The following is a 27,900-nucleotide window of genomic DNA, read 5'->3' as shown; positions in this document are numbered from 1 at the left end:
TGTTCATATTCTTGCAGTACTGACTAGAAACCCATTTCCTGCGCCCTAGGAATAGTCATGCTTTCATATGAACCTCATGCTGCTGAGATGTTTTCCTTCTTTTTGAAAGAAAATCTCAAATAATCAAAACATGACCCAAAAAATTCTGAAAAACGTGTACTTTATCACTTACTTAAATAACTATAATTCAGGTATTAGGGAAATAAAGAACAGCCAATCACAGTAACATATTACAGAAATCAAAATTAATTTAACCACACAAAATAAATTAAAACATTAAATATTAACTTTTTCAGTGCAACATATACAGAAGACATTAGAATAACCATGACTAAAAAAAAAAAAGCTCCAGGTTGGTTATAATAAAGTCAAAAAGTATGGAAGGAAAAAAAAGTTAACAATTCACTGGAGGCTAGAGCACCAGCTGAAGAAGGCTTCCTAGAATTAAAGTTCATTTTATTTATTAATAAAAAGTTATTATCTGCCCCAGAAAATTAGTGTGGTCCATGCAATGAGTACTTGTCCTATTGTCTTTCAAGTTTCTGAAGCATTCTAGGCTACTTAGCTGAAAACGGACTTGGGTGGAGGACTATTTTGGGAGGTAAAAATATCTAACCATTGGGGAAAAATGCAAGTAGGCTTCTCCAGGCAATGAAGGGCCTGGAGCTGAAATAGCCCAACTACTGGCACAAGAATCTGCTTCATCCAGAAGAAACTGGGGTGATTTTCAGAAGCACAAATACTGGCAAGACACCTAGCTCCCCAAGATCTACAAAGCTGAGGGCTCAGCATTTTTTCACGCCTGTGAAAAACTCCTACCACTGACAACTGCATTCAATCAATACAGTGGAGCTCTGATTCCAGCACCATTGCTTCTTAGGATGGATTGATTATAATGCAGCTTAATGCTGCGTTCAGTTACACTGTTGTACATCTGGATGGCTCCGACTGTTTCTAAATGCTTCCCCAATGGAATTACTTTTGATTCATACAAAGCCAACAGAGCATCACCTCTTCATTCTGTCCCTACATTCTCAGAGTGAAATCCTGGCCCCATGGACATTAATGGTAAAACAATGGAGCTAGCCTTTCCTCTCTGTGTCTGCAGAAATGCTCACATTCACAGAGTAAGGAGCCATTAGTGCCATCACAGCCTTTTGCTACAGAGCTTAAGGTTCTCTCAGTCCCAAAAAATTGCCTTGAGAAGCATCTGTCCAATTCTTGGCATCAATGGAGTCAACTGAAAGAAAGAGCCATTGGCTTCACGAAGAGCATAACTTGGCACCACCTTGATATTCCTGCTATCAAAAGTCCACAGTGTATCAACCCCTCCTCCTCACATTCCACATGCACCAGCTGTGAGAGCTTCAGGTGTGAGTGTGATGTTAACACCTTTCATCCTGGAAATGTTTCAGTAGATTTAAGCTGCAACTTGGCATCAAGGAGGAATTTTTTCTTGCACTCCTGACCCAGGTGTAGATGGAAAAGCCATTATGGGGAAGGAAAGGGGCAATTCTGATCTCAGTTTTAAAATGTCAGCCAAACATACGCTGCCATAAGAGCTGTATTTCTAATAGGTTCTTTGCAAACAGTGAAATAAAAAAGAAGCCCTCTAAAACCTCCCCTCTCTGCATGCCATCTTAATGAAGTGGGATCCGACCAAGTCACATTATTTAGGTATCAGCATGAAAGCCTGGAGATCCTGGAAGATCAGACAATGGCAAGGAGACTATCAGAGAAATAGCTTACAAACTCTCCTTTCTGTCCTTATATATATTAATTTCTCTTTAAATGAACAGCCAGGAGAGGTGGGTGGGAAGCAGTGCTGAATCAGATCCTCAGCCAATGTGAACTGATGCAACTCAGCTGACTTCAACAGAAGTATGTTCATTTGCACTGGAGGAGACTCAGGCCTCTGTTTTTAAGGCCAGTGGATACACAGATGCTCCTGTTAGCAGGTCAGAACAAGAGGCAGTTGGGAAGTTTAAGAGACATATTGAAAGGTCAAGGTCTAAGACCCTGAACTCCCCAAAATACATGCCCATGCTGTGGTCCATCTTGTGAGCCATGATAACATGCTCACAATCTGAGCTGGTACAGCCGAATGGCAGCCAGCATGGAAACTCTTATATGGAGGAAGACATCAAGCATGTCAGAACCTCATGCAAAATGCACAGATCCAGTCAGGCTTTCTGCGAGCTTCCTGGGGTGCTCCCAACATAGAGGCCAATGCATCTGCCTGAGAAAGGACTTCACCTCATCATGTGATAGGAACAGCGGCGCAGGGAAGAGAACTCAGGGCCTCTCACATTCACAGGGACAGGTCTGATGAGTGAAGGAGGCTTGTGAAATAAAGCGGAACACAGCCCTGATGGGTGTGTGCATCATGGCATGAAGAGGCTTAAATAATTCAACTAGGGGAAATGATTCATTATTTAGTCTTGTTCTCGAAATAAAAAACAGAAGAGGCAATAAGGGCCTGATGTTGCAGGTGCCCAGAACCTCTCACAAGTCTGTGGGAACACAAGGTATCCAGCACCTGGCAGGATCCAGTACCTAAATGTGCAACTTCCATGAGACTAAGTTGGAAAAAAAAAAGTCTGTGAAACACGAAAAGGGAGCAGAGCCCCCACTCCCCTGGAGAGTTCTGCATGCTTAAGGGGAGGCGAGGGGAGCGGAAGAAGAGGAGGAATCATGAGAGAAACCCACGGGTATCAAGTTCCTCAGGAGCTCAACATCCAAAGGTAAAGCTTGCATGACACATAAATCAATTGAAATTATTCCTAGGTTCCAGAACCAGGGCCAGTGGAAGAATCCATCAGGCTTACTAGGAACGAGCGGCCCAGTTCAAACAAGCTGATCTGCCTCCGTTAAGACAGCAATATAGATATGATCACCATTCTCTAATCACCTTCAACATTTGCGTTGGTGCCAATCACCAGGTAGCTTTCATTGTAGGAAAACAGCCTCCAAAGACCCTTGGCTTTTTGTGGGGGTTGAAAACAGAAAATGCTGGTTTTCATCGGGTTTTGAGAGAGAGAGAGGTGAGAAGGAGAGAGAGAACACAAATTGCACCTGTTTTTCCCTACCAGGGGCTGACTAGACTAACGCTTGCAAGATTTCTTCCCCTAACGTTTTGCTTCTAGACAATGAGCATAATTCTGCTCCTAAACTACTTGCTAATCTGGAGCCCAATTCAGAGCAGGTGTTACCAGGGCTGTCTGTGATAAAGACAGGCCCAGTTTCCACCAGGAAGAGTGAATCTGTCCTGAGTCTTGCATCTTGCTATGCAGATTTGTGAAGTAAACTTTGTGCCAAATAAGACTATTTTGCCCACCTGATGGTCAGTTTTTTGTGGCCACGCTGCAGCTCACTGCACTTGCAGATTCAGACATATTGATGACAGGCGTGATCTTGCAAACTTTTTAATAAGCAGATTCCCTGCTCCATGCAATATTCCCACTACCTGGCCCAACTGTGATCTCAGGGCAGAGCCACCTGGGGTTCATTTTACCCACTGGAGTTCTGCTATAGACTCCTCATATGTACTAGTATGAATTAAGTCTATTCCCACAATAGAAGAAATTGCAGGGACAGGCTCCAAACTTCATGGTGTTTAAGAGTCTGAACAGACAGCAATGAAAAAAATGCAACAGGCCTGTGTCTAAAGGTCCCGATCTGAAGCCCATTCAAATGGATGGAAAAACTTCAGTTTGCTTTGGACCAAGCTGTAAATGCATAGTTTCCCAACATCCCGACTTCAGCCATTATGTGTGTCCCCCATGTTTCAACTTTCCAGGACATTAAAAAACCCAACCCACTCTTCCCCAAAGACCTGCAAAACTTTCTGCTGTTGGATCTGAAATGCAAATGGAAGTCAAGCCTGGAAGCCTTTCTTTCATGCTTGACTGAATGCCATTTCCCCCCTTCCAGCAGGTTCCTTCACTATCAAAAGGAACTGATGGTCAGAACGAGACTAGGTGCTCCTGGCTTGTCCACTTTGTCCCACATCGTCCACAGACTTTGTTGGCAGGTGGTGGCAGCAGCAAAGGGAACTGAAGTCAGCCTGTTCCTTTGAAATGACCGCTTCTTCTCTGGAAAGACCAACATGCCACCACTCCTAGCACATTCAAGCTGTAACAAATGCATGAACCAGACACCCAGCCTTCAGATCCATTCCACAGAGTCTCAGAGCAGGACAGATACCAACAGGGCGTTGAGTGAAGGAAAAAAAAAAAAAAGGGGGACAAAAAACAAGAAAACAACCCAACCTGAACTGCACACACTCCTGTTCCATCACTGGTGCCAAACCCCACCCCAACACACAATTGTCATATCTACGTAAACATGAAGCTGACCCATGTGCTGCTCCCATGTCCAAGTCTTTGAACTCTTGTAAAAGTCTTTAAGAGTCCATGGTTAAAATGTGGTCTTCTAATTAACTTCACGACTCCACATTGCATAGCCCCAAACAGATGGTGGCCTTGGTTTTGCAAGGTTCTGAAAGCTCAGCATATAATACAGGATGCATATGAAGGTTCAAGGGAAGGTAGAAAATGCTCAATGCTAATCCCTCTCAAAGCACTGACTTCCATGGGGAAAAAAAAAGTTCTCCGGAATAGCATAGGCCTTCTTATGCTACAGCAATTCCATCTGGCCATGGCAATTAATGTGTCGGTAAAATCCTAGTCCCCTTCAGACCACTGCAGAGAGACAAGAAATAAACACACAAGGGAATTCTAAATTACTTCAGTGGAATTAGCAGAGCCTATAATTGAGCTTTAGTCTAGCAGAAGACAACCAAGTGAGTAACACTGCAAACACACATTGGGGACCCCATTCCAGCAGTTACCCTGTGACATTTTGAGACCAATCTAATTTTCACAGAAGGTTACTCAATACTCTCTGGAGGGGTGGAGGTGAAAATGAGGTCCCTGCAAGGCCACCAACTCAGTCACATCTGATAATTTAGGGCAGGGGAGTTTAGGAAGCTAGTTTTCCCTGCTTGCTTAGTCGGAAAAGTTAATTTGTGAATGCCTGTCACAGCACTGAATGTAGCTATAAGAGCTCCCTCCCCTCTTTATGGGTTTACAAAGTGTTCTCTTGTATGGTCTTGTCCTGTGTTTGTGCAGCACCTGGCACAAATGAAATCCTGATTCATGATTAAGACTGCCAGATGCTACGATAATACAGTAAACGACTCTGAGTGATGTAGTGCCTCATCTGCACTTCACAGCTATTAAGACTGCCACAGTTGGCTCGTAAGAGGACTCTATAAATTAAAGGCAAGACAGACCTGTAAGCTGCCTTTGTAAATATACTCACTCACCTATAAGCCAGACACCCTTTGGCAATAAGGAATAAAAGCTCTCTGCATAACTCATAGTCCTTCTCAATGAATGAAGAATACAGGCCAACTTCAAAATAAATAAATTAGGAAGCAAGACAAAATTAAAGACAAACAGGAAGAGATTGGGAAGAGTTCCAGCCTCTGTCCAGACAATATGTCATATGTGACCTCAAAAGCTATCACAATTAGGTACAAAAATGCCACATTCACAGGCAATTCATGAGGCACTGAATCTTCCAGGTGGAAGCAGCTTTTACAGAGCTCCTCAAAGGGTTAATTTAGTCTAAAGTCACAGGATATACCTTGCAGTCAGTGGGCCTTTAGGGCGACAAACAGGACTTGTTTATATGCAGATGTGGAAACCAGAATGAGTCAAGGATATGGTTTATAAAGTCACTTTATGGTGTGCTTAAGTCACTCCCTATCCAAAAAAAGCACCTTACAGATTACTTGGGCTGTCTCTAGAAAGACAATGTATAGAGGGACATTTCCAAAGAGCTGCAGAGGGTGACTGATTGCCATGAAACTTTCAAGCTCTTCCTCTCATGGCCTATGGCATGAGCATAGGTGGCAGATCCCACTCTGGGCCTTGTTCACAGAGGACAGGAGTCTGGTACAGCATCTGCTGGTGAGCCTCAAGCCCCTCTGTCCTGGCTTTGGCTTCCTAGACCTCTGGACTCAAGTCCCAGCATCTCAGACTGTGAGGACCTCTATCACGGAGGGATGCTTGTACTTTCTTTTTAAGCAACATCCTTTGGCCCCTGTTCAAATTCAGAGGCAGTGATTTTACAGCTACTGGGGATCCAGTTCTCAGACATCGTACCTTTCCAGTAATATATAGGTCAGTAAATAACAGACAAGTGATCCTCTGCCTCTCACCTGCTGGGACTCTGCTCTGACACATGAGAACTGCAGTCTCTGGGGTGGAGCTCGTGGAAGGAAACCCCTGATGTAACGCTGGTTCCTCCTTACCTGTCTCTGAATGACAGCAAGAAGCTCCCCCCTTCAGGAGCCCACCAGGCTTCTCGTGTCTGCAGACAAAAGCTCGGCACCACTCGCAATGCTTCCTTACCCGACAGCAGCTGAAATGACATGGAGGGGAGAGCAGTGACATTAGGATGCAAACAAGAGCCTGGACACAGACACAGGAGGAGACAACCATGGACCCATCTCAGTGTTTAGCAATAATGGGCAGAGACCAGCGTTCTGAGCCAAATCCTGTGGTCAAGCTCCACTGACTGCATGTGCACCCATGTAACAGAGCAAAATGTGCCTTTATTTCCTTACAAATTGGGCAGTGCTCGACTTTGTATGGCTCCTACTGGAAGCATCACAAAAGAAGCCACTTATCACTGTAATTCTATTCCCACTCTAGGCTTGGCCAGCATCCATTAGTATAGCATTGTCTCAGGACAGGGACGGAAGGCTTTTGTGGCAATGGGGAAATTCAGGCAGACAGAATGATGCTGGCTCATCCCTGGCGGGGCTGCACTGAAGCACAGAGATAAATTTGGATCTAGTAATTACCCAAGCTGAAGTCTGAGCTGAACGTTGGACACTCAAAGCCCTGCTCTTAATGGAAGATGCCTTGAGATCTTTCAGCAAGCAATTCAGAGCCGAAGGACAGTCTTGCGCTTAAGGCACTTGCCTGGGACTTGGGCTCTAATCCCCATCTCTGACAGAAATTACTTGGTGTGATTTTTGATAAATTTCTTGTTCTCTCTCAGTTTTCCCCTCTGCACATTCAGGGAAGAACCCAACCATGCACCAGGTTTCAGTGCAAAGTTATACATTTCCCTGAGTCAACCCCCCTGGGCCTCTGATACTCCTCTGTAAAACAGGGCTAAAGATAATCCCCCTCCTACCCTCTTCTCTTTGCCTGCCTTCTCTATTTCATTCCCAATCTCATTAGGCCAGGGGTTGACTCCTGCTATCTATGGGTGCAGCATTTAGCACCAGGGAGAAGCAATCACATTTGAGGAGCAGATTAATAATTCTGGTCTATGCCACACAGAAAAGTGGTGGCGAGAGACCTGCAGTGTATTTGGAACAAAGAGTACTCAGTGGCTTAATTGCATGGATTGGTTTGTTGTTGAAAGATCCATTTACAGGTATATATTACCCACAAGAACACTGACAATTAGGGCAAGACAAACATGCAGTTTATTGCAGCTATCCTAACTGGTTTGTCCATTTAAACTCCTCATTCATAAGGAGATCAAGAGCTAACTGAACGGTGAGCAAAGACACGCAGAAAAGGCTGTGAAGAGATGTCCCTCACAATGCAAACCATTCAGTTTAAGAAATCACCCACAGTAGCACTTACCTGTTTCTCTAAATTACAAAGTGAAGACACTAATTTTAGCTTAATAAAAATACTCATATTATAACATGGGTCTTAATTCCTCAGGGCAGGAGGACACTAACAGAGTACACAAGGATAATTGTTCTCTGGCGCTCCAGTTACATGCAGTAAGACAAATACAATTCCTTATTACCTTCACAAAAGGCAAAGCTTTCTACCAATCAGGGGGCAGAGACCTGCATTCTCCCTACACCAGTTGAGGTCACTGGTACATTAACACTTGAAGGAATGCAAAAGAGAACTCTGCTTAGTGACTACATCAACTGCAACTGGGAAAAGAATGGAGCCCCAAGCCCTGTGATGTGCAGATCTAAACACAAACTCCATTCACTCCCACTGAATACACCCAGCAAAGTTACATCTTGAATCCAATCAGCTCCTGCCGTAAAATGTGTGCCCCTGGCTGAATTCAGTGAGGAATCAAAGTGTGTGTTACCTACAGCTCCTTTTCTTCCCGTAGTATTCAAATGACAAACTATGCTCTCTTCCTTCTACTGATCTTCCCCAAATCAACTCTTAATGTTGCCCATATTTTGGGAACAAGCTTGTAACACTTAGTCTTTAACATTAGCTTTCAAGTTTATCCATTTCAACTGGACAAGCCACAGTAATGTGTAAGGTATCAAAAAGAAAGGCATGCAATCAAACTTTTACCCAAGTAAGATTCACCTTGGATACCTATGAGTATGAACCCCCACAAACGTAAATTGGGAACAACATAAAGCAACGCTTGAAAGGGAGTCCAAATTTGAGTCCATGTTCATGCAGAACCAATGCCCAGTTGGACAGGGATTTGGGGTCTAACCAGATCTGCATGGATTCTTCAGCACTGCCAAGACAATTAAAGACCCTGAAAGCACGCCATGTGTACTTACTGTATTAGCACACACACCACAATAAGTACGACTGATGCTACCACTGACACCACCACCAAGGCAGTTATGGTTTGTTTCTTCTGGTTGGCAGCTACCACGGCAAGGAGGTCTGCATGTTCGCAGCGCGTCCCGACATACCCAGAATGGCAGCTGTGGAGAAGCAAGCAAATTCAACGCTAAAAAATAATTGTATGTGCGTAGGGGCAAATCCTACTCTAATCCAAATCCCTTGGACAGACAGACTAACAGTACGTCAGATTCCCACTTGAAGCCCAATACTATAGCCCATTCTTGGCTAGCACCCCCACAGAAATCAGAGTGACATCTACCTGACCAGGAGCTACAAGGCAAGGCAATGAGCAGACACTTGCCTAGTGACTTGTTAAATTTCTAGGCAGAACTGTTAAGCCAGCAAAATCCATCAATCTTGGCTTGATTTTTCAAGATACTGAGCATATGCAAACCCTCTTTGTTTAAGCCAATGGGACTTTTGGGGAGTTCATTGCTACTAAACATCAAGCTGGTGATATACATAATCATAAACAAGGACTTTTGAGCCTCAACTTCATGCACCCATGCTGGAACATTTTGACTTTTGTGTATGAATAGCCGGAGCTTATGCTTGCTCAAGGGAAGGAAGCAGAACTCAGGGCCTCCAAAGCAGTAGCTGTGGTTAAGATAAAAAGTCTCATGTTCCCCTCTATTTGGTCCCAAGTCTGTGCACTGATCAGATAGAAGGGTAAGCCTGGATCTTTTGCAATGAATAACCCCTACTTGATGCAGAGGGGTACCTCTTCTACTGCATCAGGGAGGCAGGGATGGCTCTGTGCGGTCTCAGTAGCTGCTCTCAGTTACTGCTTTCTAATGGCTTCCTAAATGCTCCCTTGCTTTTGGAATTCCTCTTCCTGGACAGCCACTAGCAACCAGCAGTACATGACTGTTCTACTCAAGGTCTTTCATCAGGGCTGCCCCCAGTAACCCTAACAGGGGAAGTCCAGGCTTAAGTCCCTCTCCCTAGGCAAATGCTCCAATTCCTTTATTGCCAGCAGCTCTCCTAGAACAAACAGGCAAAGGGCACTGCCTGTTTTCAGCCATTTCACATCCATTTTCTATTCTGCATCTAAAACTGAACTGCAAAACATTCAAGACAGGAGGGACCTTATTGGGTGCACTACCCAGGTTTGGATGGCCAGCTCTGTTATCCCCATTTTAGGTTTCAATGACCCCAGTGTTTTACTTGTTCTTCCACCCATGCTGGTGAGATTTTAAATGGAGCGTAATATGATTAGGCTCTAAATTCACACTGGCCTCTGAAGATTGCAGCCCATGTCATTTCTTTAGCTGTGAAAAACTATTCCAGGGATGATGTCACAAGCCATGTGGTTCCAGTTTGTAATTTTCTGTCCCAAAGTAAATGCCATAGGCAACATGCACTTGTATCAGCTTTCCTGTCATTAGTCTATACAGCTGCCTGAAAAGATGGCTTCTCATCTGCAGACACGCAGGGCATGTCTACATGTTGCCCTATGGTGATGTAGTGATGCGCCATGTAGCAACCTACACGTGATCACCGGCTACGTTACTGTAGCAGCGCGCTCCCTGGATATAGCGCACCACTACGGTGACATAGTTGGGAAATCTAAGCGTGTGCCACCAGCATGGTGCAGCAATCACTAATATTGTGCAAAGGGAAGTACTAAAGCATGGTGCCACAGCAATGTCGTCACTGTACAGCGATGCGTAGACACTCCCACAAATTACTTTACCGGGGTCGGGGGGGAGGAACGGACACAATACTTACATGCATGCTGGCTTATCCTCTTGCACCAAAAATCTGCAGGTCCCATGGAAGCAGAACTGACTGTGGGAATCGGGGCACTCATTAAAATGGGATCTGACTGCTGCCGCCACTGGAGGACCTAGACAGGGAACAGAGGAAAGAAATCATATTGAGACCTGTTTCCAGCTCCATGTGTTTGCCCAGTCTGGGTTCATCTTCTGATTTAAGGCTTTGCATGATGCAAAAGTTTAAATAGCCCAGGCCACAAAGGCAGTTTTATTGACCCAGGCAGAACACTGAGAAAAGAGTTTGAGATGATGCAGGCTCTTCACACGGCTTTTTCTTTCTTTATTTTTTTTAATCATTCTGCAGAACTTATGAACAGAGGTCTACAGAACAGGCCAAAAACTCTGTGGTGGAGGCAACCTCTTCTATGAGGCCCCAGAGAGGTTTAGAGCAATTCCTGTCAAACCTATTGCTTTTGTCAGGTATCAGACACCCATTCATTTTAGTAGAAAATCGGGCACCTTTATGCAGCTTATGTAACCACCACCTTCCTCCCCATCAGTTCTACAGGGCTCCTCTCATGTTGGTACATTCCTTCGAGCCTTAATCATTACAGATTAATTCCTAGAGCGAGTTAAGTACTGGGGAAGGCAACCAGCTAGCTTGAGTTTTGGGGAAAGCAGGTTGAAACAAAACTCAAGAAGATGTTACAACTGCTTCCACCCAGCCTTAATTCAACCTCTCATCTGTCAGAACAGAGAGGTGGGGAAACACGACAGGAGACACTACAGGACACAACAAAGAAAAAGGAGATTATCCACTGAACCAGGTCTGAAGTCTTCCTTTCAAGCCCACAAAATACATAAGACAGCAGCATATTCACTTAAAAGGGTCTGCAACAGGTCACCTTTGAGCCCACTCACGCGGCGCTTGAAGAATTTGCTAAACAGCTTAATGCTTAACACTCTTAGTCTGGGAGAAATAGAGCAGGAAAGGGCTCCTATGGGGAAAGCTCCCTTCTAAGGATTTCCCCGGCAGGCCCACAGCATCATCCCTTCTGCCTTCCCAGAAGGAGTCAACACCGAGGTCCCACCAATAAGAGCAGGTGTCCGATGAGATGTTCGGTCTACCTGTTGCCCTCAAGGAAGGGTCGGGCTCAGTGCTGAAGAGAATGAAGTGCTGCAAAGCACAATCCTGGCAGTAAAGACTGATCAAAGCAGCAGGAGAGAAGCCATCAGAGAGCATGAAGCCTCCCTGTTTAATTCCTACCCTGTTTCCCATTACGTCCTGTGCTGTTTTAAATTATCATTTGCAGCTGACACAGAAAATAAATATCCTGCTTTTGGATTAGACCTCGCATAAAGCACATCCGACCTCCATCGTTTCAAAGCCCCCTCGAATTCCTGTTTCCATGAATTTATGGCAGCCTGGGCAGGGTGTTAATTAGTTCCACATCTCTTGGATGTGCCTGGGTCCCTGGGGAGAATTAAAACAAGACAGATAATCTTTGAAAAGGTTTGAGCTTTCATCAGTGGGAACAGCAAGACAGAGGGCTTTGTTAAAATTATTTTTGCAGGAAAAGATGACAAAGACCTGGTATGATCATTCAGTGCAGAAGCCAGTGTTATGGCTGTGTAGGAGGATCTGATCAGATTTCTAGTCTGGGTTCTCTCATTAAGCGGGTTATAAGATTTTTGTACCTTCCTGAAGGTAAAAGGGATTATTACAACCTTCTCCTGTGTATCTCACACCATTGATTTTTTTTTACCTAGGAATTCCTGCCCTGGGGATATGTGAGCCAAGAGGCAGAACTACTCACCTCAGCCCAGCTTTTAGGCAATACATAGCCCCACTGTCTAGCTAAAACCCAACCTGTTCTCCTGGGGACTGATACCCCTGCCTATTTCTTTGCCCCCACCTCCCCACAGTATAAGCAGGCATGGAAAAATAAAGTATGGGACACACTTTCTTTGGGGAACAGTGACAGGAAGACTTGTATGAAGCTTGAGTCAATTGCAACCTCTACCTAGGAAGCTACCTCTGCTTCCTAGTTTTGGAGTCAGAACTAAGTGAACACTCGGTTGTTGGGACCCAGAGGCCTTCAGGCCTAGATTTGACCTTTGTGTTTAGCTCAAGCTGCATATTTAGCTTGAATTGTGGTTGAGACAAAAGGTCAGCCAGACCCAAATGGGCCTTTTTAAAAAGGCATTAGATGCAGGTTAGGAATAAGATTCATTATTGGCAAGGGATTTTAGAAAAGCATCACCACTGCCATCACCTTAGTGGCAAGCAGAAGAACGCAAGAGGGAAGGTGCATTAGCAAATAAAGGGTGAGGGTGAAGCTGGCAGTGGCCTGGTCTCTATCAGTTCTTCAGCATATTGAGCACTGCAAGAAGGAAAAATCCATGGAGGAGCAACATGAATGGGCTTCTGACTGGAGCCTGCTTCAGCCAGGATGCTGGCTATGGTAGGAGAGCCCTCCATGAAGCTGGGGCAGTAAGGAAAGCATCCAAGTTACTCCTAGAAGCTGAGAGAACTGCCTGGGAACATTTGGACAAGACAGTAAAGTGTCAGATACCATTAGGTGTACTGTTGTCAAGAACCAAAACACTAAGAGCTGATCTTTGCCAATTAAAAGATAAACCAAAAAACAAGCCACATTATTTCTTCTCTGTTTTTAAGTCTGGGTGGGGACAATCTGGGTGTGTCTACACGTGCTTTTATGTACACCTAAAATTAATGCGCATTAGCCTACAAGGTGATTTAGGCACACAACTACATGCGCCTGCGCTAATACACAATGAAATGTATGGACTGACTCAGAGTTAGTCCCAAGTCAATCGACACACACTGCATTAATGTGTATTAACACATCTACTTGTTCACTAATGTGACTTAGCTATTTGTGCATAAATTTGATACCTGCTTTATGCAAGTATTAAATTTAGGCTCCGACAGCCTTAAATTGCAACTTTTAAGGCACATTTAAAGTGTGTACGTATAGACATGCACCCTTAATGCACTTTAAATCAGGCGAATGTGCATTAAATGTGCATATGTAGACACACCCTCTATGTGTGAGGAATGTTTCCTATCAGTTATCTCAAGGAACCAGACTGGCATAAAAGGCTGTAATATCACTTTCCTTTTAGTGCCTATTACATGTTTTTCTACAGAGATCCACGTTTCATGGACATGTACTCAACGTATTAGCTCTGTGCCTATTTTATAGTAAGCACATGTTGTCGAGGTCTTGCAAAGTTGCAAGAGGATGTTTACAGAGACCTCAAGTAGGAGACAAAGCAAAAGACACTTTTTACTTGAGACCTTTGCTAGCTGTCACCTTCTTTGCCCCCAAACAGTTATCTCAGCTGTGTCTTGTAGCACTGGTTGCACTGGTGCTGAACGAACGTAGGTAAAACCTTTCTTGGGACCCAGAAACCATCCCCGTGCACTTGCAAACTCAAAACCAGGTGCTAAATTCCCAGTGCTCTCACTCTGACTGAACTCCCTCCCAGTTAGATTTCACCAGCAGCAAGTGCTTGGAGCCACATCTCACCCACTGCTTACAGGCAGAGCAGCTGCTGACCATGGTTTTAGACTGTGTGTACCGCTTTTAAACAAGCCAGGCTTGGTCCTGCGTTACTCTCCCTACTGTATTGGCTCAGTTCTCCACTCAGCACCTTTGTTTTACCATCATCAAATTTCAGCCCCTTCCCTCTTGGCAGTAACCAGAACTGGCTTGGTGGCTTGGATGTTTAACTTCTTGGTTGGTTGCATGAGACCTGAACCTCACTCAACTACATTTACTCTGGTTCTCCACATTTTTTCCTTTTAAGCCACAAAGGGATTTTTGGGGCATGCCCAAGAAACCTTAACCACTATTTCAGAAGTCCTGACCCGAGTGTCTACCTGAAACGCAGCTGCTCAGATCACACGGACTTTCTATTGGATTTGGGTTATTCATTTCCTTAGTGTCCTGAAAAAATTCTGGACTAGAAAGGCAGCTAGTTGGGACACGGGCCAGATGCATCTGCAAAGCAACTAATATTTTCTGTTTTGCTGCCCAAACACACAATTCTCATACAAACATGTCAGTTGGGTTAAGACTTCATTGCATGAAGTTTCTATTACTGTCAGAATTTGGTTTCAGAGCCATTTATTTGGGCATTTTACACTGCTGTTCAGCTCTTTCCAGCATCCAAGTGCTTGCTGCAGCAATTAGGGATAAATTAGAGGGGCAGAAACTTGTCAGAGTATCTACCTCATGTCCATAAGCCAATGCAGAACAGACATTGCTAATGGAAAGGCTCCATCTTCCTTTGGCCTTTATTTCACCCTCTGGGGATTACTCCTTACATATCTCCCACATTTTTCCTCTTGCCCGCTTCACTCCATGAAACACTGTGAGCTTTGTCCAAACCTGGCATTGTGTCAGCTGCTTTGGAAAGCTGTATGGATGTGGTGAGACTTTAGGGCTTGTTCAGTGAAAACCAGGAGTCAACTTGTCACACAATACCCACATCTCTTTATAGGCAGATCCCAGAGCGGCCCTTCTCATTCCCAGCTCCCATGTTTCTTTTTGGGTATCCTGCCACTGTCTCCAATTCAACACATGCCCAAAGAAAGGACTTTTTATTGCTCCCTTCTCTCTGCTGATAAAAGCCCACTATCCTCCTTACCAGATCAGACAAAGGCAAGCATCCTTAGAACAAGTCATCCATTTTCAAGGGAAACACCCAGGGAAATTCTCCACCTCTGAACACTCTTCCTCCCCTTCCAAACCAGCAACTTCCCGACCAGGGAATGGCAGCCTTTCCCCTCTGTGGGGTTTTTTCCGTGGTCCTCATTATCAGCTGCCATGCATCTTACAGCAGTGATATTTACCTGTCTGCAACTTCAAGACCTTTTCACAGCTTTCTCCCTATTAGGAAGTTCCACAAACAGGTCACCAGCTCCATACTGCAAAGGCACTGCAAACAAGAAGCACACTGTCTTCTGCACTCCAAGGGGCCATGCGTGGAGAGAAAACTGTTGTTCCAAGATCTTAATCAGCCACTGAACACAACCCCATTTCTCCACCTCTATCATCCCAAGGCATCTGCATGGCGCACAGCCTGGTTTTCCCAGCAGACAGGTTTGTTGAGGCTCTGCCACTGATTCATCCCACGTCAGCTCTGTGCTTCAGTTCCCTACCTGACAATGAGCGTCTAACAAACTCACAGGGTTCAGGATGGGTGGTTGAGAGGACTGACCTGCTCATGTGTGTAAAGCTCTTTCAAGTCTGCTGCTGGAAGACGCTTTAGAAGAGCACAGTGCTTTTCCTACAAGAAAAGGAACCTTGCTATTCTGGTTTCTCTCTCTAAGGTGCAACAGATTCTGGCAAAGAAATGGTGCCATTTCGATCCCTCAGGTCTTTGGTAAAACAGCGATTATCTCAAACTGTCTTTGACTGGACCCTCAACTTGCTAAATTGGCCCTGGCCTAAGGGCTTCAGTTGAAGTATATCCACGTACATCACCCAGGGAGATGGAGTGGGTGGTGGGGGGTGGGGGATGTTTCATAAGAGGCATGTACAAACATTGTGACCCATATGTCAATTTGCACTTCAGATTTCACCTAGAGTTCAACACACTCCTCACACTCAAAAAGCAGCTGCGCGGGCTGACATCAATGGGCCTGGACTACCTAGAAAGCCTCTGACTCAGATTTCCAAGTCTCACAATCCTTTACAAGAAACAGGACCCAAATTGGGAGGGTGCCACCTAACATCATTGTCTCTTATACCCTGTTTTTATTTACATCAGGAGCATTGCACAGGCTTTTGTTCCATCTGCTATTCAACTCAAACGGCATCGGATTTTTTCTCAGAGACCTGAGGAAGGACACTCGGTACTTGAAAGTTTGTCTATATCCCTCTTAACTATAGAGGTGGTTCAACAGAGGCTATTACCTGCAAAGACCCTTGCCTCTTGCATTTTTCCTAAACAATCACAGCAACAATATCACCCTAATACTACTATAAAGCATTAAGTCTGGCAAGTTTTACCTCTTATTGATACCTCGCATACTATTTGGGTCAGATTTCCAGTGAGGCCTGGCTGCCAAGTGCTTATGGCCTGACTTTCAACAAGACTTGAGCTCTTGTGAATACTGTGTGCAGAAAGCCAAAGAAATAAAGCTCCCATTTGCATTACAGCAGCCTACAGGCTTCAAAGCACCCTACAGGACATGCAGAAGAGCTCTGGAAGATCAAAGGCATGGAGAGAAAAACCATTTCCCCAGATGGTAACTGCGGCAACACGGAGGTTATGTGACGTACCCAGGATCACAGAGCAAGTCAGTGGCAGGGACAGGAATCACCAAGAGCCCCAGTCCAGAGTTATACCCATTCCCTCCTCTCCCCTCACCTCACACATACTTTGAATCTCACCGCTCAAGGATTAAGAGGAAACACCTCACTCTCTACCATGTAAACCTCTGCAGGGTTATTCCCCCTTAATAAAGTGATCTTCTTGATTAACATGCATAAAGAAAGGACCCAAGTTGCAGAGATCAAAACCACAGGGCACTTGAGAGGCTACAAGTCAGGAGGTTTGTTTCATGCTTCTTTCTAAATTTAAACTGTTTTTCTTAACGAGGTTCAGTTTTCACACTGCTCATGTCTGTCCCCAAGCAAAGAAGTCTGACTACAAGGCTACATTAACTCAGAGTGAGTTCTCCTCTCTGCTCAGAAAGCACAGGCTTTCCTTTTACACACAGGTTTTATTGCACTGGGACATCAATCTCCTCTACCTAGAAAGGAGGTTTTATTCCACTGCCAGCAGCGGTATTTACAAATACAACTTCCAAGAGACACAAATGTCTTTCAACGTGGTGCTGAGCAAATAATCAGGTATGTAGCAACTGGCCCTTCACAAACCCTCCAGAGTTATTTTGCTTTGAACACAAGTAACCATGAAAAAACAAGACATCCGGCTCATTAAAGTACCATCATTTGGGGCAATGGATCATTATACAAGACAAGCCCCTGACACATGTGCTCTCCCTGGAAGCTGCATTTCTTTAGCCAAAGAGGACAGCAGAAACAGAAAGCGCCAACATGCCTGCAGCCTTAAAACCTCTATTCCTTTCAATTCATTCCATTCATAAAACCCACTCCAGGCCCTGTGAAACAGGAACTTTAAAAACAGAAGCAGGGGAAAGCAGAAGGAAGGATGGAGTGTTTTGCATCCCATGCCTATTGTGCCAGTTTTATGAATGAAATGATTTATCCAACGTATACTGATCTGTTGAAATGCAAATAAACATCCTTGCCTAAAAGATAACATTCAGGAGCAATAACCTACCACTGTCAAGGGTGCCTGTGGTAATGGTTGTGGTGTGGGGGAAAACAGTAATTACACAGATAACTCCCATCGGCCCTTCAAGAAGCGGCCAGCATCCTCACTGCTGAGCCACAAGTATTGGCTACCAGTAGGTTCCAGCAGGAGATTAGCTCCCTGTTGCTACTCGCCTTTGTTCTTTGGTGGCAGTAGTATCAGGAGGTCAGGATTACAGTGAAGGTCCAATCACTGTCCAAGACGTGCAAGCACTGGCAATTTTGGGAAGGGGGAAAAAAAATCCTTGAACCTTTTACAGACTCAACAGAAGCGAACTTTCTAAAAACACTTCCTTCATTCAAGAGGAAATGTTGATTTAAAACCAAACAACTTTCCCCTGTGTCAGAACTGTGTCAGTACAAACAAAAGAGAATTTGACTAGCAAATGACTACGTGTCTCATCAACCGGTTGGGCTGTTCAGTTGGCTCATATTAGGTCAGCTGCAAAAAAAAAAAAAAGATCAGATAGGCTTGTTAAGATCCTAACTGTTTTAATAAGAAAAGGCAATGGTAGCAGGCAGGTAAAGCAGATGGTCCTACAGTCTTCCACCTGTTCCACATGCCTTGTTAGTGATTTTTGGAGTCAGCTGCTAATCACAGAAGTGCTTCTGAACATGGAAGGTCTCTTTTGAAGCCATTTCTCTCAACTCCACATGCCTTTATTATGCATGAAAATCAACTGATCAAGGGTACAAGCTAATGGGAAGGCCACTTGCCTCATATAGCACTGTAACTGTGCCAATGCTGAGCATCCAATAGCTATGAAACACTTTGTTAGAAAGGACCGGGCCTGGGGCAGTACTAGACAGATACATCTAAGCATGGACAGTACTGCTGACAAGCTCCATCTGTGCTTTTATCTCTGGGCCATTATGTACCCCACACAGTTTCACAGCTTCTCCTATCCCTTTATGGAATTCAGGCTAACCAATACATTGAACAGAGCTCCCTTCCCTCCTCCCCACTCACCCCTCCCAAAAAAAAAAGAAAAGAAAAGAAAAAAAAGAGGCACTGGCACCTCACTTAAGACTCCCCATTGATTAGAATACAAAGACCCCACAAGAGCTGGAAGGTCTCTCTGAAACAGAAAAGCAATCCATCTCACAACATGAGAACCTTGAAAAGCCCCAAACGAGCAGGAAATAAGAAATGCAGAAGGTCCCAACAGGACAGACTTGAGTCCGGGATTATGAATAGCAATTCAATCCTATAATACCTATATCAAGTTATTTACCCTGTTTCTACATACCCCAAGCAGCATCCCATTGCACTGGGACCTGCACACACACATGCAACATAAAATGGCTTCGGCAAAAATATTGCTGAATGGAAAGTCCGCCTTTAACTTCAGTGGATACAGAGTCACTAGGGTATGACAACAGGCAAATACTGTAAACATAAATGGTTGTAGACTCAATGAACCTGTGTAAATGCTAAATTCTTTCCTTCCTTCTGCTCCCCACATCTGGCCACAACTTAAACGCACACCAGAGAAATGGCTGGAGCTTTTTTTCATTCATACTTAGAATCTGGCAAACACAGGGTCGTTTTGGGGGAGCTTGACTGGCCATTACTATAAAGGTCAAAGTGCATTGATTAATTCTTCTAGTGGGTGATTCAGCCTCAGTGGAAAGAAGGCAGGCACTTCTTTAACCCACCAGCCTCAAATGCTTCTTTCCAACTTCACTAGAAGAAAGAAAGCAAAGATGACTTCAGCCATGTTGAACCTGGCCAGGCCAGTATAAATTAAAAAGAACTGGAGTCACACCAGCAAGGAAATAGTGCAAGCCAGAACAGAAGAAAGCCTTAGTGTCTTGGGCACAGGAGATGGGGAGCAGGTAACACGTGTGCTTTCACAGGGCAGGTCCGTCTTCTAATTTTAGCTCCCATGCCTCTCAGGGGAAAGAATCCCAAACAGACAAAGGAATGGAGAAGTAGCTGGGAATTTAGAAAGTCTGCTCTTGAGCAACAGTATCTCACGCAGGGCCTGGTCTCTGGCTGACCCATGCTGCGCGTATTTGCGTGATAAGGTAGATCTTGCAAAACTATCAACCTTCCATCAACTGCCGTTCTGTATGACTATGCCTCGTGCATGGCATTCTAGTCATGTATCTGCTATCCCCGCGTGCTGTGCAATCGTAGCCTGAGATCTAACTGCAAGACTGCATCAAGCGTTCCACTGGAACGCTGAAGAAATTCAGACACAGATAAGGGCTTTACAGGCCAGACCCCCCCAGAGCCACGATGACACGTGCCCATGGAACAGCAAAAGCCTCTGCTGATCTAAGATACCAGCTCCCAAGTGCTTTGCATTGTAGGTCAACAAATCCAATACAGGACTGAGCCACAGGCTACTAATGGTTGAGCTACAGAAAGTCTCTATTAGCAGTATGAGGCCTATGACAGGTGGGTGACCAGATCTGAAGGGCCAGCAATAGTATGGTTTGATGGTGGCCACAGCTAACACTGTCTTGATCTTCAAGACTAGGAGTTGTGTACATGCAGAAGGTACAACGTAGGGTGTGCTTATAAGCCAGGGTGCAAGAATATCCTACTTCTGTCTGCTTTATGCAAGTTAACCCAGCTGCAAGTTAAGCCCTTCTTGGGCTGGGTAAGAAACAGGCCATCTAATGCAAACTGCCCATTATTTTTCTCCCAGTGGCTTTAAATTCAATACTATAGAAAGAGAAGGGGAAGTAATTTCTTCTTCATTCACTTCCTTTAAATCAGCTCTGAATCAACAACCAACCAAGAAGACTTCATTCAGAACTGCTGGCACTGGGCCACAGATGCAGAAGACAGCCACTTGGGTTGTGTGTGAGGTCTAATGTCAGTACACAAAGTCAGTAAACTTACCATTCAAGGCAGATGTCGTGTTCTCCAAGGCATGACACACAGGTAATAAAAAACCTTTGGGAAAATTAAAAAAAAGAGTCAGACAAGCAATAGCAATAAGCAAAGAGCAGATTTAAATCACCCAAATAATCACACACACACAAAAAGACCTTTCCATTTTCAACTGAAATCATTGCTAGAAGCAAGAGACCCCTCAGGCTTAAAAGGAGTCAGCAGCTTTTGGGATACATTCATAAACTGTAGAGGAAGACTGTTCATGCAGTCTGTGTCTTTAGAAAAATATAGTGTAACACATATGGGGTCTATCAGCTGAAACATAACCGTCTGTCAGGGCAACAGAGCCTACAATAGGGGTGGCGATGTTACTTTCAGTGTGCTGGATCTCAAAGCATTTTATATCAGCATAAAGCCTTAGCAGCCTTACCAGGTACCATATCCAGTTAGCCTAGTGCTTGCGAAGAGAAAACAAAGACATTTCAACTAGGAGCCACCATAGTGGAACAGCCAATTAAGTTTCAAAACTGACGAAGAGAACCCAGGGATCCTAGTTCCCAACCCATCCCATGCTCCAATCACTAGTTATCCACAAACGCAGAACTCTGTGCACCTTAAGCTTTCTTATCCGAAAATTCCCCGTCTGAAATTAAATAGCCCTTCTTTACTGGAAAGCCCACTTATCTAACCAAATTCCTCATTGTTTCCACTTGTAACTCATGGATGTTCATAAGAACGAACAAGATGTGGAGAATGTAAGGTTGTGATGAACAAAATGCTGTGCACCAAAAAATGCAAAGTGGTGGTAACAATGTAAGCCCTGTCTATTCACAAGTCTCTGCTGTAATACACATCCAACCAGAGAGAAAGAGTCTAATTAGTTTTTGTACAAAGTTAAAGCAAAAGAGCCCTATATGAGCTATATGTATTTTCTGAAGGTAATTTTTTCCCCATGCTTTAAGTCAGGAGAAGACAGACTAGCAAGAGTAAAACTGCAGAGTGCATTTGGAAAGCTTTCTGGAACTGCAGAAAGAGTGAGTTTCAGATCAAACCACCCCAAAATTTGGAGCAAAAAGTGCTGTTCATCTGGGGTCCAAGCCACCAAGATCACAGCCAGAAGTTAATCAGAGCCTCTTGCCCAAGTTAAAGGTTTATAACCAAGTCACGGATGAGGCACATGGACTCAGCTGGGCCTCTCTTCATGATCATTTTGATTTACTGAGCTGCATTCTCCAGAGCAGAAGCTGAGGTGCTGAGAACAAGTACAGGTGCAAAGTAGCTGCACACTCAGATTTGACACTTGTGTATAAGAATATGGGTTTTGGAGTGCTGTTATTTTCCCATAAGTTGATCCCTACTTGGTCACAGCACACAGGACAAACTAGGTTCCTGGCATTGGCTTTGGGAAATGCCCAGGGTGAGCCAAATTTGCTCTTAGTGCAACTCGCTCAACTTAGAGTATTACTTGCGTACAGCCTGACTACTTGCGTACAGCTTGACACCTCCAGAAATCACCACCAGATATTCTTGCAGCCAAGCTGCAACACATAAATATGCCAACAGCAGATCCAGGCTTAAGAAAGGAATGCTTTCCACATGCCTCCAGTTGCCCCTTCTCTGATTGCCCTGCCCAAGATGAAACAAGCTGGCCTATAGTTTCTTTTTCCCAAAAGAGCCCCTGCCTCAGCTCCTGTAACCAAATATAGACAGGCAAAAATCATTAGCTATATCAGGAGTCTGAACTTACTCCATTTGCCATCCCACCCTGGTTCACACAGAGGTTTCTCTTTGCGGTATTTGTCAGGCTGCTGAATATGATGCACACATCTGGAAATGCTTTATATTGAGCTAACTTCCAGCCATTTCTTGGAACACAGTACTCTTGACAGCTCTTTAATTAGACTATTCTGTGGGTTTTTAGTCCCCTGTGATTATAGAGAGATAGGAATTGCCAAGTCAGGTCAGAATGAAGATCCAACTAGTCCAGTACCTTATCTCTTATCTTATGATCAGCAACTGGTCTACGTGGAGGGGGAAAAGATGGGGGCGATACAAACTCAGTCTTAGTCCAATTCAGGACACCACATAAACCCTTGCTTGAAGCACCATTGAAGTCAATGAGATCAAAGCCTGCACTTACTACTACTATGCCTGTGCTTTCCTGGATCTTGTCCTAGTGCCCTCCCTTTTGTGGCAGTACCATGGTGAGAAATCACCCATGTGGAACTGAAAGAGGAAATAGCAAATAGAGCATGTGAACAAAACTGTGAGGATTTCAAAGGGCAGCTCTGCCAGGGAATCCTCCGCCTTGAACCACAAGCTCATTCTCCTGGTTTTACTGAAGAGACTACCTGAATCGTCTTCCCACCAGTTATGTTTTCCTTCTCTCAGCAGCCAAATGGTTTGTCATCTGCATGCCTCCCAGGTTCCCTCGCCCTGCTGGAGGTCACCGATTCACAGTAGCCAAGACTGGCAGCTAAATAAATATGGTTTTAGGTTACCTAAGCCCAAATGTTGTCTGATCAATGCAACAACTCAGCACCTGGCCCTGGTGGGGGTTTAACATGGGGCATGTGTAATGAGGTAGCTGGAATGCAAGCTGCCATGGCATCGGCACTATTGCCTATGCAGGGCTCAAGAGAGTGTTACCTGGTGGGTACACCTAGCAAAGCTGGAAGAGGAAGCTCTAGGGCTATGATTGTCAGAGAAGCTCAGCCAACTATTCAGTTGAATGGAATCCAGGCACCTAACTCCCCTCAGCTCCTTTTAAAATCTGCATCTTTCCATGGGCAAAGGCCTGGGAAGGTTTCATCATGAGGGTACACGGCAAATCCTTATCCCATTGAGACTGAACCCAGAATCCACACTGAAGAGCCATGTGTCTGCTCCTGGAGACGAGGAAGCAACTGCAATAATGAGAAGGATTGGGCTGGGTTTTTCTGCCTCTAAAGGTAACATTCTTCACTGATAACCTGCAGGGAGGGGATGGCACATATGGCTACTGGCTACAGGAGACCATCCCCTGCCATATACTGAGTCCATGAGAATATGCATCACAACCCACCACTGAACTAGAACAGACCAGCTTCTTAAGAGTTTACTTCTTAGGGAAGGGGGAACCCTGCGCAATTATGAAGACTTGGCTGGCACCGGTCATCCAAAACTCCATGGAGCTCAGGCCAGAAGGAACCGAAGATCACTTAACTCAATTGGTATGATGTGCAGGGAGTTTCAACCTGGTTCTCCCTGTACTGAGTACGGATGAGTCTGTACATGAGATTCTGACTAAAGAATCACACACCCTCCTCCTTCTGTGGGCTCCCAAGGAGAGGACACTCATCACAGGGCAAGCAGAAAGAGAGAGACCGTGAATAAACCAAGTAGTACTGACAACTGAACCAGCCCTATATCAATAAGCAATTAACTAAGTAACTGCCACAATACATTCTGGAGCCCTGTGCTTTTCCTCTGGGAAACTTGCTATTGACTGTCCTGCACGCGGAAGGATTTTTTGTGGGTCCTTTGCTTTCTTTCCAAAATGGAACAGCACTGATAGACAACTGCCATGTTCCGCCCCAAAAGTGACTGTATTTTGGTGGTGCTGTATGGAAAGAATCTGCTAAGGGCTGCAGACACCTTTGAGGCTTACATCTAATAAAAATTAGTAACAACTTCATCTCTCCCATCCACGGGCCTCAAGCAACAGGAAAAAACCTCCACGTGTTCTTTCCCTATGTTTCACTGACCCTTTGCTATTAAACCATGATCAATACTCTGTTATTTTTTTAAACAAGAGTGCAATGTTGCAACATGGCTTTGCATTTCATCAGTCTGTCTCTCTGAACCTCGGTGCTAACTGACCTTGCGTCCACATTCTGCTCAGGAGCGAATTGCACCCTTTGAGTCTGATTCACACCCTAGTTCAGCAGAAGTCTTTCAACTCACTCCAAACAGGTTCTAGACCAGATCTCAAGATGGAGCTACTGTCTCCAAACAGTGCAATTTCAGTACATTACAGCCTCACTCATTTCCCCTGTAAAGGACAATATTAACATCCTGCTCTTTTAATTATAATCAAACAACATACTCTGGCTAATTAAGCCACCCAGTGGCTGTTCTGTACTCCAGGGTCTTTTTTCTTAAACACTTCATGAAAAACTATTCCCTGGAACAAGAAGCAAGTAACCTACAAACGGATGGAAGCCAAGTGTCAGCTGGACTGAAAGGCAAGGAGCTATTGATTAACAGATTAACATAAAGAAAGGCCCTGCACAATTGAAGACATATTGTTCAGTAATTCAGCTTTGGGGTTTGCAGTCATAACCAGCACACTTAGGAATGAAACCAGTTACAGATGTTCAGGCAGTGTGCAAATGACATAATTTTAGTCGCTCACTTTATTATTAAATAGCATAACTATTGAGAGAGCAAGTTGTTCCCTGCCATAAGTATTACATGACAGGGCGTCACAAAGAACATGCAAGGAAGGAATACAGCAGACTCAGGCAAAGTTAGGAGAGGCAATCGGTAGAGCAACTCAGTTGGAGAGAGGGAGATTTGGTGCATGAAAATGATTGTGTGTACACCCGCTCTCATTCTTTGTATATGGCAAGACTAGTGCAGAAAAGCTCAGATCCTTAGTTAAAAGGAAAAAACAAGCCCTTATGTGTTTTGAATTACACTGACATATGTATACACGACGACTGAAACACAACATAAGATGCAAAGCAGCAATACAAATCAACCCAGCAGTCCTGGGTAATACTGTTCAAATAACTGACCATAGCATCTTGGAGGCTGCTTTGCTTATAGAAAAGAATTAAATTCTAGGGATTGGGGGCTGCAATTCTAAATGCCGACATGAAGAGAAAGAAGCTGAGATTCTGATAGGGTTTCTTTTTTCCCCTCCACCAAGAAACAGGTCAAAAACATCCATCTCAAAAAAACTTTCCAAAACCAACAAGCTTGGAGAAAAAGTGTTCATTGGGATCAATCAAAACCTGTAATTGCAGCACAACTCGGTCATTAAACATCCAGACAATTTGGACGTTTGGGCTGAAATAGGATAGTTCATCAATTGTATACCCCCTTCTGCTAATCCCCTTTCAAGTAACCTGTGTCAGGAAGTGGGTCAGAAACCAAAAAAACTGTTCACAAAACCAGACCTGTTTCAACACATCAACATCTTCCAGTAAGGAAAAAATAAGTTCCTCTAAAGATTGCAGCGGACCTGTGCGCAAGACCAGTTACGCATGCACGGACATTTGCGATTTCAAAGGCATGAAAACTCATGTTACAATGGTTTCAAAAGTAACCAACGTAACTTTCCACAAGAGCAGGAGGGTTTGAGCCAGCAGCATAGCCAGACTGTAATGCAAAGAATTACGTTCTGCCTGGCTGAAGTTCCACAAAGAATTCAAATACTTTGCATATAATAGTCCGATAAACAAACAGGTCAGGTTACCTTTGGAAACAGTGCATCTTTTCCTAGCTGACACAGGACTTGGCTCTGCAAGATACTCAAAACACTCGAAAATTTCCTATTGAAGCCAGCGAGAGCTGAGGGAGCTCAGGACCGACCCCACAGAATTAAGCCTTAATTAAATTTAGCAGGCAGAGAGTGTCTGATTTGCAATGAGGAGAAAAGTAGGTAGCAGACAAATTCTACCAGTGCCCCTCAGTCTTTTTGCTGTGACTGTTTGCCTATTTATTTAATCAAGATAGAAGTTACCCTGCTCTGGGGCATGTACAATTCAGGGGCACACACGTTTCAGCATCTTACTCTCTGCTTCTCTGGGCTCAGATTCATCTGCTTCAAACAGATGAGTTCCCTCTCCTTAAAGGGGAATAAAAGCTAGAGTGTCCCTTGCTAGAAAACTCAGACCCGCCAGGTTTTCATTGCTAGAAAGCAGCAGAGCCACCACAACTCCTTCCTCTCCCATCATTAAAAATGCAATTATTAAGTGCTCTGCTAGCTGAAAGGTTACCACACACTACCTAGGAGCTAGTTAGGAACTTCTATCATTACACAAAGCATCTATGAGCATGGAAAGGCCAAGGAAATATTTTTGTGAAGACAGACAGCCATACGCTTTCAAAAGTGCTGGGCACCTGCAGCCCACGCTGGTATTAAATGGAGATGCCAACCATCCTCATCTGCAAAGAAACAAATCAACCCCTTTCTTGGTTCCTGAGGTTTGGCAGACCCAGTGAGCCCACAGAGTCAACACGGGATGTTTCAGTAGAAAGCAAAATCTCACCAAAAACGTTAAGCAAGCATGCTTCAAGTTCACTGCTCCCCCTTACCCAGGCATCCGGGTCCAGAAACAAGCTGCCCTGGCTCCTTCTGCCTGATACCTCTGTAAATCAGCACCCTGCCCACCACTTGTTAGAACAGTTTACCGGAGACAAGGTGGGACACGGAGCTCCCTTTTAACTCTCAACTAACTCACAAAGCCAAAGCATGCACAGCCAAATGCTCAGGGCAAAGCCCATATGTTCAGGGCTTGCCAGCCCTGGGGACAACAGACAGAAAACACTGGCATAACTAGATATGGCAACGGAGAAGGGCACAGAGAGCTGCCTTCATGCTAACATCCCCGCGGGGACAGCTGCACAGGTCTGCAATGGCTGCAGGAGGACGGAGGAACAGAGCAGGTCTTGGGGTCTGTACAGCCCAACTTCCCAAGCAGTGGTGGAAGCGCAGAGATCTTGGCAGCGCTGTTCAGAGCAGGAGAGGATGCTACAGCCTCAGTGAGGCAGCGCTTCTCCAGCTGCCGGAGCCAGAGTTATTTCAGCACTCGGTCAAAGTAGGTTTTCTAAGAACGAAGAGATCCTGGGAAGCACGGGAGGCTGGCGCTCTTCAGGGATGCCACGCTCTGCTTCCAGGGAGGTGGGCTTCAGCACCTCACAGGCGCCCAGACATCCGAGGCTGGCTGGTCCCCGAGGGCTGGGGGCCACACAGAGCAAGTCACAGCCCGCCTGCCTCCCGGCTTCACCTGCTGGCAGGGCACAGCCTCAGGCAGCTCTGACACTGGCCCAGTGCAGCAGAGAGGACAAGGGGCAGGGGCTGGGCAGGACCGGGTCCCCGTGCTCCCCTGGACCAGGGCAGCTCCCTCCCAGCTCGGGCCAAAGCAGTGCCCGGCTCCCCGAGCAGGAGCAGGAGCAGGAGCAGGGGCGAGGGGCAGCGGCACGTACCCAGCGCGATGAGCGCCAGCTCCCCGGCCGCGCTGACCATGCTGCCGGCGTCCGCTCGCTGCGCCGCGCCGGCACCGACTGGGCTGGGCTGGGCT

At 45.1% G+C, this 27,900-nt stretch overlaps 1 protein-coding gene across 1 annotated transcript; it reads right to left on the bottom strand.

Annotated features, from left to right (window-relative positions):
* Positions 1 to 143: 143 nt before the first annotated feature.
* TGFA (transforming growth factor alpha) lies at positions 144 to 27,900 on the bottom strand. The gene is made up of 6 exons (XM_006276192.4): positions 27,806 to 27,900; positions 20,615 to 20,668; positions 10,392 to 10,509; positions 8,591 to 8,740; positions 6,323 to 6,432; positions 144 to 4,703 (listed from the first exon to the last, which is right to left on the bottom strand). Exons 1-6 carry the CDS (start codon positions 27,843 to 27,845, stop codon positions 4,696 to 4,698), a joined length of 480 nt encoding a protein of 159 aa, XP_006276254.1. The 5' UTR covers positions 27,846 to 27,900; the 3' UTR covers positions 144 to 4,695.

This window comes from Alligator mississippiensis, chromosome 7, assembly GCF_030867095.1.
Source record: "Alligator mississippiensis isolate rAllMis1 chromosome 7, rAllMis1, whole genome shotgun sequence".
Lineage (NCBI taxonomy): Eukaryota > Metazoa > Chordata > Crocodylia > Alligatoridae > Alligator > Alligator mississippiensis.
The sequence above is the reverse complement of the archived record's forward strand: the minus strand, read 5'-3'. Positions and strand labels throughout refer to the sequence as shown.

Bases quoted from the DNA above. Each gene is read 5' to 3' on its own strand.
- TGFA (XM_006276192.4), bottom strand. From the start codon at position 27,845: ATGGTCAGCGCGGCCGGGGAGCTGGCGCTCATCGCGCTGG. The intron at 8,741-10,391 runs GTAAGTATTGTG...GCTTCTCCACAG, and splicing joins GAGGATAAGCCAGCATGCAT to CTGCCATTCTGGGTATGTCG. The intron at 6,433-8,590 runs GTAAGTACACAT...ATGTCATTTCAG, and splicing joins GTGGTGTGTGTGCTAATACA to CTGCTGTCGGGTAAGGAAGC.